We start from the raw sequence: 12,414 nt of genomic DNA, 5'->3' as shown, positions 1-12,414 counted from the left end.
CCAACATTCCAAATCTGACTATTACACCTTGTAAAGGTACAAACATACCCCCAAAATATGGGTTATGCACTAAATAAAAATGTTTTAGCTATTTTTAAAACTAAGGGATGGATGTCTCAGGTCTCATCTACCTCCAATTATTTTCATCCAGGCATGCTGATAGCACATCAATAATCCTAGCATTCTGGAAGCTGGAGGTGTGGGGGGGTAGGATTAGTTCAAAGTCGGCCTATATACAGTGAGTTGTTCAAGGGCCGCTTGAGCTACATTAGTTAAGATCCATGTGAAAAGACCAAGGCCAAGGAATACAGCTCACTGATAAATCCCTTGTCTAATATGAACAAAAGTCCTGGTCCTCAGGACTATAAAATAATAACATTTTTATACAGTGTGTTTTTAATCTACCAATCCAGGCAACAAAAATACTGAGCATTAGTTTTGCCTCTAGGTCATCACTGAATACAACACACAGAATTTTAAGATCAAAGAGATGAATCCAGATAGAAAGAAGAAAAATAGATGAGTAGAGAAAGTGTCATAATAATTCTGACTTCTTACCTCCAAATCCTTAAATGTCTTCCCAATAGTAGACACCTATACTTCAAGGCCTTAATGACTTACAACTTAGGTTGAGAGCCAGAGAAGAATCTACATTTACAGCACACACACCAGCTGATCTAAGCAATAGGTGACATTATGAAAATGACTAACTCATGGGCCCAGCCTGCCCTCCAACTCATTTCTCACTATTTATTTTGGTTTTTCGAGACTGGCTTTCTGTATGGCCTTGACTATTCTGGAATTCTCTATAAATCAGGCTGGCCCTGAACTCAGAGACCTGCCTGCCTCTGTTTCCAGAATGCTAGATTAAAGGTATGTGGCACCATCCTTTTCCAATACTGCTTACCTGCACATGTGTCATGCTCCACATGGAATATTCTCTCACTCTGTCTTACTCAGTTTTTACTGCTTAGAATGCCCTTTATTCAAAGCACTGCTTATTTAGACCTATTCAGACTTCAAATATGAACTCACACTGAGAGCTTGGCCTACTGAGCTGTAAATGCGCCTGAATTAAAACCCTTCTCCCATCTGTCTTTCTAACACATGCACTATCCTCATTTATATGTGACTTCCTATTACAGAGAAATTCTGACTATTACCTCTCCAGTGTCTCAAGCACTGGAACTGATGCTATAGATCCATCAGACATACCAATCACAGATGTATGCTTCTTCTCTTGTATTATTCCCTTTACCCTTACCACCATTAAGTGTTAGGAAACAAATCCAGGTCCTCTGAAAAAGCAACAAGTGCTCTTAACTGCCGAGCCATCTCTCCAGCCCCTGCCAGTGTTACTTCTAACTACAAAGAGGATGGGAATTTCCAAAAGCATTCTGTGGTGGCTATGCTTAGTAGTTAACTTGACCGGACCTGGAATCAGCTAAGACACCCTAGGTGGGTCCATAAGGGTATTGCCTAGGAGGATTAACTGAGGCAGGGAAAACTCAAGTGGGCAGAAGAACAAGGCAAGGCTTTCCCAAAGCAAGCCTGAGATAAAAAAAAAAAAGACTCAAGGGAAACGAAATGAGAAAAAAAATAAAAATAAATCAGTGCTGTTACATGCCCATATTTCCCAGAACACTGCTTGAGTATCCATGTACCCTGCTGCCATCTTTCACTGATATTAGAACCAATATCTTCTGATGTAAAATGAGGATTAGAGTACCACCCCCCAAGCCCCAAGCCTTTAGCACCAAACTGGGACTGCTGAGGGACCCAGCAGTGTGGACAGTCACAGCTCAGGTTCTCAGGCTCTCCAGCATTCAGAGAGCCACTGCTGGACTACTGGGCTTAAATCATGACTGGTACCCAATAAATGCCTTTGATAATATGAATGCCTTTGATAATATGCACTCATTCCCTTGGCTCTAAAGAACCTTAACTAATTCATATCCCGTGACATTTGAAGCTTACAGCAACTGAAGTACAACATGCTAAGAAAACAATGCTACTAAGATATACATTAGCTACATTCTATATTACGGAGTTTCAGTGATAAGCTTTTTGGGGGATAGGAGGAAGGTTCAAGACAGTTTCTCTGCGTAGCCCTAGCTGTCCTGGAACTCGCTCTGTGGTCCAGGCTGGCCTCGAGCTAAGAAATCCACCTGCCTCTGCCTAAGTGCTGGGATTAAACCTGGCTTAGTGAGAACAGTTCAAGCAAGGAGGAAGGGAGGAAGAGAGGGAGAGAGGAAGAAAAGGAGGGAGGAAGAGAGGGAGAGAGGAAGAAAAGGAGGGAGGAGGTTGGTTAATTGGTTGCCTGGTTCTCTCTTCAGCATGACTGATACTGAATGGTAGGAGCTGACAGACCCATCACCCTTTTTTTCAAGTCTTTGCTCTCTTCACAAGCTGATCACAGGAAATGGCACCCTACAGAAGAACTTTCTGCTCTAACTTGCCTAAAGAAATTAAGCTTCATCCTGTCCAAGCTGCACAAATAGCCTAACAGATGATTCCAAAAATCATCTGCACAGGGAATCCCAGATCTTGTGTGCTACATTCACATGCCATGACAAACACAGAAGACAGGGCTCTCTCCTCACAAGACAACTTCTAGAAAGAACTCCAATTAACTTTCTTTCTTATTATTTTATTGTTTTGTTTTAAGCCAGGATTTCTCTGTGTAGCCCTGGCTGTCCTGGAACTAGCTTTGTAGACCAGGCTGGCTTCAAACTCACAGAGATCCACCTGTCTCTGCCTCAAGGTGTGTCACCACCCAATTATCTTTCAATTAAACACTACACAAAGGGTACAGTTACTTCAAGTGTCACACAACACACTAATGATTTTCTGTCAAGGAATTTTAACACATATTTGGATACACACAAGCAGAAATACGGTTACACATACCTGTGGGTTTTCCAAACGTTTTAAATACTCTTCAAATGACCCTTCTATAAACTGTAAGAAAAAAAAATTATATTAGGGGCCTGGAAAAGTGGTTCAGCAGATAAAATCCTTCTTGCTTTTGTAGAAGACCCTGTTTCAATCCCCAGCACTCACAGCAGGCAGTACACAACCACCTGTAACTCTGGCTCCAGGTAATCTGATGCCCTATTCTGGCTAAGGTACCTCAACACATGTTATACACGCATGCATTTTTTTTTTTAATTCTAATAGGAATATTGTCTAAGAAAAATACCAAACAACAACAGGTTTACTGTTAAAGTTCACTTGAAGTCACTGGGTTCTTATACACACCTAAACTTTATCAGTAATGTTAAAAGGTATTCATAATGAGTATCTGTATAAATACTTAAGTAATGGCAATAAATACGCCAAAGAATTTAAAGGAAATGTTGCTGGGAAATGTTTCCAGGAAGACGATGACTCAAGATGAGAGCCAGCCAGAACTCAAATGGGCATAAGTGGAGCAGCCATTACAGAGAATGCCAATGTAGCATGAGAAGGAAGACCACTGTAGGGAAGACCAGAGCAACAAAGCCAGCTGAAGCCAGGCAGCCTGGCAGAAGGCTAAATGAGAAGGCACCAAGTACAAGTCAGTTCATAGAAAGCCTGGGAAGAAATAAAACAGGACTTCAAAACAAGAGAGGAAAGAAAATTGTAGGCCACTGCAGAAGTCATTCTAAATTGAGGAATACCAAAACAACACTTTCAGATTATTCTGGTAATAGTCCATTGGTACAGGCAAATGAAACAGAGTTAACTATCTGAGCAATTAAAACACAGAAGAGTTATAGGAAATCCAATAATTTCAATCAAGAGTTTTATGATATAGTCTGTTTTATTGTCTCTTTCATAAAATAAGTTTACTTAGTCTTATACCCAACCTTTTTTTTTTTGCTTTCATTATAGCCAACTGACAAATCTGAGAAAGTGCTGTAGTGGTTTGAATGATGGCCCTCCCCAGGCTTATATGTTTGAATGTTTAGTCTCCAATTAGTAGAACTGTTTGAGAAGGATTAGGGTATGTGTCCTTGTTAGAGGAGGTGTGTCACTGGGAATGGGCGTTGAGATTTTAAAGGCCCATAACCAATTAGCTCTGTCTCCAGCCTGTGGGTCAGATGTTGCCTGTGAGTCAGATGTAAGCTCTCACTACTGCTCCAGTACCATGCCTACCTGTCTGCCTGCTCCCATCTATGATGGCCAATGAGTTCTATTACCCTATACAACTGTGAGTCCCAAATTTTTAAATGTTTTTAATAAATTACCTAGGTTATGGTGCTTTGTCAAAGCAGTAGAAAATTAACTAAGGCAAATGCTAAAAAGTATTCCTATCTGACCACTAAGTTCAATTTTATTTAATTTGTAATAGTAGTTAACTTAGCAAAAGTGATATATTTAAACCATAAAATCATCTACCCTCTTCAATCTACAGAAGTCTTTTCAACACCTACAGCGTATCTTCACATCAAGAATTCTTCTACAAATTGTATTCTATCAAATTTTAAAACTCTCTTAAGCTCTAACACATACATTGTAAGTGCCTCCCTATATGAGCTATTTATTTATCAGGGAAGCCTCAAATGGACCGAAAAAAATACAGGATACTGCCACTGTCCTTCACTGCCCACCAGAACCAGGAGGCAAGGCACCTAGTTCTGAATAGACCACAAATCTGGATTGGGGCCCATAGAGAAAGAAATTTGGAAGTGACCAAGAAACTTTCCCCTTTTAGCTAGCTTTTATAATGCCAGAAAGTATTATTTATGTAGGCTGCTGGGGGAGAAAATACTACAGTCTTACCCAGCCCTGAATCACAAATGCTACAATATTGACTTACCAGGCAAGATATACCCACTGGTCCAATAAATGCATGACTGTTTTAGGAATAACTGACTGCTTTCCGATTAGATGAGACCTGCTCCAGGAAGGGGATCCATTCCTTCCGAACAATGGCTAGGGAGGTCACAGGCACTGGGGGAACCTACAGCTGTTCACTCTGCTAACAGACAGGCATCAAACTGCCTTATAAATACACCTGTGTCTCTGTGTTGTCACCTGGGTCAGAGAAGCCAAAGACCAACAGAGACATAACTTGCAAAGTGAGGAGAATGAGTGATCTACCCTAAATGAGACATCTACATCAATCAATCTCCCCACCCTCAAAGATCGGGAAACAGAAAGAACATAATCTGAAGGACGGAGAGGAGTGCTGCGAAATGCTGTCTTCTAGACACAACACAGACTTTCTGCACTCCTAGACAGTGGCTACTCACACAACTCAAACAGTCAAAATTCTAGAATGGAGAGGGGAAGGGCTCACAAGAATACACTCTAGCTGAGAAGTTAATGGGTTATTTTAAAAAAGAAAAAAAAAAAAGACATGAGATTGACATGATCAAATCATAATATGTATACATTTATGAAATTCTCAAGAAAAAAATTAAAATGTCTAGCCTGTGAACTATCAACTAGAATATTTCCAATGGTCAAAATGTAAATCTGAGTCAGACACGCTCATATCTGAGGTTAATAATTACCGCTTCAAATTTCTCTCTGTTCTCTCGAAGGTAGCGAATACAGGCCATTCTAACTTCCACATGTCGAGACTGAGAGTGCAATACCTAAAACATAAAAGCAGCATGTTATTAAGCATTTTGTCAAAAGCAAACTGAAGTGTGACAACCAACAGTTAAACCTGTCCATTCCCTTTCTGTAACTTTTTACTCATTCTAACCCCTTCCTCTGAGCACTATGACATGACAGACCAGTGAGTTGAATAAGAATGGCCCCCATAGGCTCATATATTTGAATGCTTGGTGAATGTTTGATGACCAGGGAGTAAAGCTCTTTGAAAGGATTAGGATTAGGAGATGTGAGGTTTCGAAAGCCCATGCCAAGCCCAACATTGCATAGCTCCCCCCAGCCCCAGATCATGATGTATTCTCAGCTACTCCTCCCGTGCCTCCCTACATACCATGATTCCCACCCTGATAATGTACTAAATAAACCTCTGAAACTGCAAGCAAGCCCCCAATTAAATAAGTAAATGCTTTTGTAAGAGCTGCCTGATCATGATGTCTTTTCACAGCAATAACAGTGACCCAGATATATAAAGAACAGCTCTATTAGCCTAATGCCTTTTTCTTTTTTTCTTTTGTTTTCTTTCTTTCTTCCTTTTTTTTTTAAGTTTTTAAAGACAGGGTTCCTGTGTAGCCCTTACTGTCCTGATATTTGCTCTGTAGACCAGGGTGGCCTTGAACTCCCGTCTGCTTCTGCCTCCCAGCCCTAGAATGTCATTCTATAAACAACGTGTCACCATTTCTCCTAAGATCATTAAAATCACTCCTTTGAGGAAATTGTTATACTCCTATGAGGCTTACCTCTGTTGCTAACCTTCTACAATCACTCTGCTCCTCACAAAGGAGAATAGAATCCCTGCTAGGAATGCTGGGGTTCCTCCTATGCTGTTATAAAAAGAGAATGAGACCCAAACCTGGTGGGCCAGACTGATAATCCAGCTCCTAGAAAGCCTATGGTGGAATATTTTCCACAGTTCGAAGTTCACCTGAGTCTACTAAGTGAACTCAAAGCCAGTCCAAGTAACTGAGTGAGAGCCTCTCTCAAAAGAATAAAAAATTCACTGGGGCTAGATGTGGTGGTAGCTCACCTTTAATCCCAGCACTCAGGTGGCAAAGGCAGGCAGATCTGGGAGTTCGAGGACAGCCTAGTCTACAAAGAGAGTTCCAGGACAGCCAGGGCTACATAGAGAAACTCTGACTGGGAGAGAATAAAAAAAGAATATCACTCAATGGAGGATTCCAGCACATACAAAGCCTGAGTTCAACCTCCAAAATCATAAGAAAAAAAGTTATTTTCATCAAAAACAGCCGTATTTGAAAATGTAAGCCCATGTGGTTTCAGAATAATTATGTATCACTTTTTATCAAGCTTACAAAATTCAAAATACCCAAATGAGCAGTCATGAAATGGGGTGATGCACCCTGAGAGACTGTGCATTTGTTCTTCCATCCAAACCCAGGGCAGCAAGACGGCACAGCTGGTAAAGCCCACAGACTAACTGCCACATGCATGCAGTGGTATATTCAAAGACACACACACAAATGAACGAATGTAAACAAAATCATAAAGTACCAACCAAAAAAAGCATGTTCAGACCTCTCATCTGTAATCTCCCTAAATAATCAGTTCAACAAAAACACTGACAGAAAAACCTTCACTGGAATTTTATCAAAATTTGGCTCTGAAATGAAGCAAACTCAATTTCATATCAAATGCTAATCTCCAATACTTTCACCTTGTTTAAAGAGATTAAATTACTTTCTATGAATAGGCATCTTAAAATGAAGGTATTCCCAGTACTCCAAAGTTCATCGTTAAAACCCATTATCTGTACATCATCACCCATATACACTTGAAATAAAACATCAATTCAAACTATCAAAGCCTCTTGTAGATTTACAAGAAAATGTAGCTTTAAGAGTTACAACTGCAAATGAGTCTCTCTAATGTTCGAGAGCAGAATTTAAGAAAAAAAGAGGATCCAGCTGCACATTTCACACCTCTCCTGGATAACAACCAAGAATGACAGATGCAATTTCCCGATAGCCAGTATGTTTAACAAGCCAAAAAGCAAAGATGCACTCTTTGAGGTTAACTTTTTAATTTACCAGCTGTTAGTTAAGTTTTCAGCTTAACTAAGTAAACCTTTCTTACTATTTTACGTTATTAAAAGTAGCCTTACAGTATTAAAAGGTAGTCTAAGCTTCCTGCATCTCAAGAACCATCCACGTATTTTTTAAAAACACCAACTGTTTGTCATTTCAACAAATTACGTTTGGCAATATGTCTTCCCCAATAGCTACAAACACTGTTATGAATCAAGCATTATATGAGTGAGCCACAATGTCATCTGATAGGGCTTGCCTACCATCAGCAAAGCGCCTCCCATGTTAAAGCCATTCACCTAACAACAGGTGGCAGACAGAAATTAATAAAGCTTGTTTCTCATCCGTAACTACATCAGGAGTATCTTTTTTTTCTCCTTTTAACGAAGATTTTAGAACATTGCATCAATCTGAACCTGGAGCCCAGATGCAAAACTCTCATCAATGTACATAAAGTGTAGAATATTTATTGGTAACTTACTAAGCCAAGCAATGCAAGAAAAACAAGACTGAAATGACAACTCTTCAAATAGTAAATTACTTCTCAAGTCCCTGGACACTCAAAATTCAAATGGTCTGCTATGTTGCTCCATGAAAATAGGCTAAAGGTAGAAGCTTTAAGACAAGGTAGTGACAAACACAGGGAAAGGCTGAGACACTGTTTTAGCAAGTCCTCTAAAAGTGCCCTATTTTTAGCTACAAGGCTAGGAGCTGATTCAGGTCAGGCTTCCTGCAGGCCCAAATCCACAAGTGTTAAAAAAAATAAAATAAAAAAAGGAAAAAGCATATCTAAATCAGGTAATGAGAAGAAGAAAGGCTACTCTCAGTGAAGTTCTTCCTCTTCTCAGGACTGGTATTTAGCTTCCTGACTTTAAAAATATTAATTGAAATATTTACCAGGAAAGAAATTCCACAAAAACAAATCCTTCCTACAGATTTTTAAAAGGCAGCAGAGGTTAACACATTCTTTCTCACCATTACTTTAGTCCATACTGAAATATTAAGCTTCCCCTAGCCCTAGGCTCAATATATTCAAAATAAAGTATCCACAAATTTGTAAAGATTAGGTCCTTTAAGACTAACCCAGATCCCAAGGCAAAACTGGGGCTTACCCATATCGATGAGTTCTTAGTGCAACTAGCTCTTGCCCACTGTACAGATACTGAGTCCCCACAAGCTTCGCTTCTATTCCCCATGGATCTGTGGCACGTCTCATGAGCAGAAACACACCTTTCTGTTTCAATTTAAATAGGCTTGGATAATTCAACTCCAAACGTTAAAGTCTGCCTCCCTCCTACACAAACTTGCTAAACGCTAATGCAGTATAAACAGACACCATGGGATGACTTCACTTCCCCTCTTCAGCTTCTAGACCTGCTGGAGTCCAAGAAGGCTGGGATGAGGAGACAGGGTCTTCTCCATCTGGAAAACTCACAAATGGAGCAGACTGTTTGCCTACGAACAGTAAGGACTGGACTGGAAACACAGCACCCACACTGGAGCTTCCTAAATTTCTGAAAATGAGAGATGTCAAATGGCAGGCTGGTTCGGGAAGTATCACAGAGACTGTTTCAATGGATATACCTGTCATAAATGCAAAGGGTTCTACATTTACATACTCTGAAAAATACACAGCCTGGTGATTCTAAATCAGAAATCTTAAAAGCTAGTTATCGAACAGAAGGGGTGGGGGAGAACAAAACCACAAAAACTCCAGATTAAGCCAAAGGAAAGCAAACTGTAAATGGTATGAAATACACACCGGAGCAGTAATGTGAAACTTTTTTAATCCAACTACTTTAGCAGCTAGTCTTCAAATATAGGATGGGTTTTGGTGACCCCACACCTACATCTGATTACATAACACGGGGAAAAGGGCTCGCTCTCAAAAAAGAAAAATCTTGAGTATTCTTCCCTGGAACTCCTCCCACTCCTGAGTTCTATCTCACTTCTCTTTAGTAAAAGGTTCGCTGTAGTGGAAATAATTTTGACCAGTAATGAAAAAACAAAAAACAAAAACCGACATGTGCCTAAACTGAAAATCCGTCCTACTACTAAAAGACTTTTAGACGAGTAAATTCTTTAGTACACCTTGCCTGATTCCAACATAATATAGTGTGGGACCTACTCAAGAAAAGTCACTGAGAAGACCCTATACAGGAAGACTGCTTTCCTTAAACAGCAAAGTTGGCTTCCTGTTTCGAGTGACACCGGTGAGACCGACTACCCTGCATTCTAAAGTCCAGCAACAGGGAAAAAAAAAAAATGTGGTGACGGAGTCACACTGGGTGCCGCACCTCCTCCAGTAAACATGCGGTTAACTAGTGGGAACGCTGGGCTGCTAAAAAGCGAGCGCAGGTGAATGCGGAACACAACTCAGAAACAGCACGTCGCTGGGTCCCTGGCGGTCACGCTGCGAGCAGGCCGCCCGAGCTGTCCTCACTCGGTCCCGTGCCGGCGTTACAATGGGCCGCTGTGACGACAGCGAGCCACGCGCAGACCCGCCGTGGGCGGCCAGGCAGCTGCGGGCGGCGTGTCGCACCCAGCCCCGCGCCCGCCCCGCTCGGGCCCGGGTCCTTTACCTGCTCGGCCACAGCCCGGAACAAGCACGACCCATCCTTGGCGACCAATTTCCGATACAAGCCCAGTTTGCGCAGATAGGCGTCCATGGGCGTCGCATCCTCCAGCGGCCCCACGCCGCCCTGGTCCACGCCGTCGGGCGCGCCGACGGCTGCCTCCATGTTGCCGGTCCGCTGCAGCGTGCGCGGGGCGAACTAGCCCCACATGGCCGCGCCGCCGGCTGCTCGACGCCCGGGCCTGGGGCAGGCTGCGGCTCGGGCTCGGGCTCCCGCTCCGACGCGGACACGGCGAGCGGCGGCAGGAAGAGGCGGCGGCGGCGGCCCGAGGCGGTGGCCGGCCCTCTCCGGGAGCATAGGGTAGCCCAGCCTAGTGCATGGCCATCCGCACGCGGCCGCCTCCGCGGAGGGACACGCGCCCGCGGGCAGCCCGGGGGTCTCCGCCCCCACAAGTTTCCGGGTCCCGACCGGTGTGAGGCGAGAAAAGCCCCGGCGGCGCGCCCGGCTGAGATTAAGCGAGGCCTGCGTCTCCGGCGCGCGCCCCTCGCCGAGAACCGAGGAAACCCGGAGAGAAAGCCGCGGCCGCTCGTTTCCCCACCTCGCGGGAGGGCGCCTGAGGGGCGGGGAGCGGGGAGCGGGAAGGGGCGCCCGGCGGAGGGCAGCAACCTCGCAGCCTAGAATTTGTTTTCGCTTTCAGCCCTCGGCGCAGCGGATGACGGGAACTGTAGTTTAAGCAGCGGCAGGAAGTCCTCGTGCAGAGGGCGGGAACGCCTGGGCCGGCCTACCCAGAGGGGAGGTGCCCCACAAGGTCACGGACTACAAATCCCTACAACTCTAGCGGCGCCGAACCTAGAACTGCCTTCGCGCTTCCCAGGCCGCGTCCGCGAGCAGGCCCGAGGGTGTCTGTCGCTGACGCCGGCGACCTGCGCGCGCCGCCCCGCCCTCCCGGCGAAGCCTCCCGCCCGGAGCGCGGTGGGGCGGCAAGAAGCGCGCGAGCGCTGCTTGCGTGCAGTTGCTAGGGGCTCGGTGGCGGTGCCACCGGCCCTTTGTGTAGTTCCAGAGGACGCACCTGTCTGCACCCCACCCCCGGCCTGCACTCCTAGCGTTTCCTTAGGGGTGGCTAGGCGCCTAGAGCGGAGAACCGGGCTCGTCGGCCGAGGCTCTTGGAACCGCCAGCCTAAGGCCGACCCGTTTTGACCCTCAAAGAAGCTTGACCGTTGACTGAAATTGGGACAGCTCACACTGACAAGATCTGGCTTTGCCAAAGGCATGCCTGCTCATTCTGTCACAGCAGCTGCGCCCGGCCACACAAAGAGCTGTCCCTGTTAGAAGAAATTATTTAATAAAAAAAAAAAGAAACTTCGGTGACAAAGCTACGGAGATTCTGGCCTGAGCTAGAGGCTTCATACTCCTTACCCTCCAAAGTTTCAAGACGAGAAATGGGTAGTCCAATTGGATTTATGAGTCCGGTACTTAACAACCTTTTGGGGACGCCAAAATTTTATTTTACTAGCAAACAATAGCATCGTGTCATTTAAATTTATTGGAACTTCGGTCTTGACGTCAGGTTGAAGGAAGAAAAGTGGTAAATTGCCTTGGGTTTAAAGTTGTAGGCAGGCTTGGGAATGGGGCCAAGACATGCCAGGTGGTAGGAGTCCAACACGTTACTTAAAATGTAAGCTATTAATATTTAAGTGTTCCTATAATTGTGCTAATTTTAGAAAATATATCGCAAGCTAAATAAAAAATCCTTGTCCCAATTTTAAAATCTTTACTTGTAGAGGGGAAACACTTTGAGAAATCCAAGGTTTTTGTTTTTGTTTGACTTAGTTTAAGAGGCATACTCCATATACCCCAGACAGGCTTTGAACTTACCATCTAGCCAAAGATGATCCTGGAATTCCTGACCATCTTGCCTGCAAATACTAAAATCACTGGGATGCCACAACATCCTGTTCCATGAAACTCAGGGCTTGATGCATGCTAAACAACCAACTCTGCTTCCTCTGTAATTCAACCTTATACACCTATGGTTTCTCTGTGTAGCCCTGGCTGTCCTGGAACTCACTCTGTAGACCAGGTTGGCCTCGTTCTTTAAATACAATTCCTAAAATGAGTAGGTACTATATGATTAACAGACTATGTACAGAGAAGGCAATGCTTTCTGATATTGATTTTGATATCCC

The 12,414-nt window shown here is 43.8% G+C and overlaps 1 protein-coding gene across 5 annotated transcripts in view; it reads right to left on the bottom strand.

Moving 5' to 3' along the window:
* Otud4 (OTU deubiquitinase 4) overlaps positions 1-11,167 on the bottom strand; it is a 47,304-nt gene extending 36,137 nt beyond the window's left edge. For 2 of the 5 annotated variants that reach the window (XM_031340423.1, XM_031340424.1), the window contains exons 1-3: positions 10,235-11,167; positions 5,505-5,588; positions 2,911-2,961 (exon numbers count right to left, since the gene is read on the bottom strand). In XM_031340423.1, the coding sequence (XP_031196283.1) occupies positions 2,911-2,961; positions 5,505-5,588; positions 10,235-10,393 (294 nt within the window). In that variant the 5' untranslated portion in view covers positions 10,394-11,167. Of the gene's footprint in view, positions 1-2,910; positions 2,962-5,504; positions 5,589-6,283; positions 6,302-6,347; positions 6,372-9,949; positions 10,128-10,234 lie in introns of those variants that run through there. The other 3 variants (XM_031340426.1, XM_031340427.1, XM_031340425.1) reach the window with 3 other exon arrangements.
* Between the last annotated feature and the right edge of the window lie 1,247 nt (positions 11,168-12,414).

This window comes from Mastomys coucha, unplaced genomic scaffold (assembly GCF_008632895.1).
Source record: "Mastomys coucha isolate ucsf_1 unplaced genomic scaffold, UCSF_Mcou_1 pScaffold22, whole genome shotgun sequence".
NCBI classification, from domain to species: Eukaryota; Metazoa; Chordata; class Mammalia; order Rodentia; family Muridae; genus Mastomys; species Mastomys coucha.
Note: the sequence above shows the minus strand (reverse complement) of the source record. Positions and strands in the feature narration are given on the sequence as shown.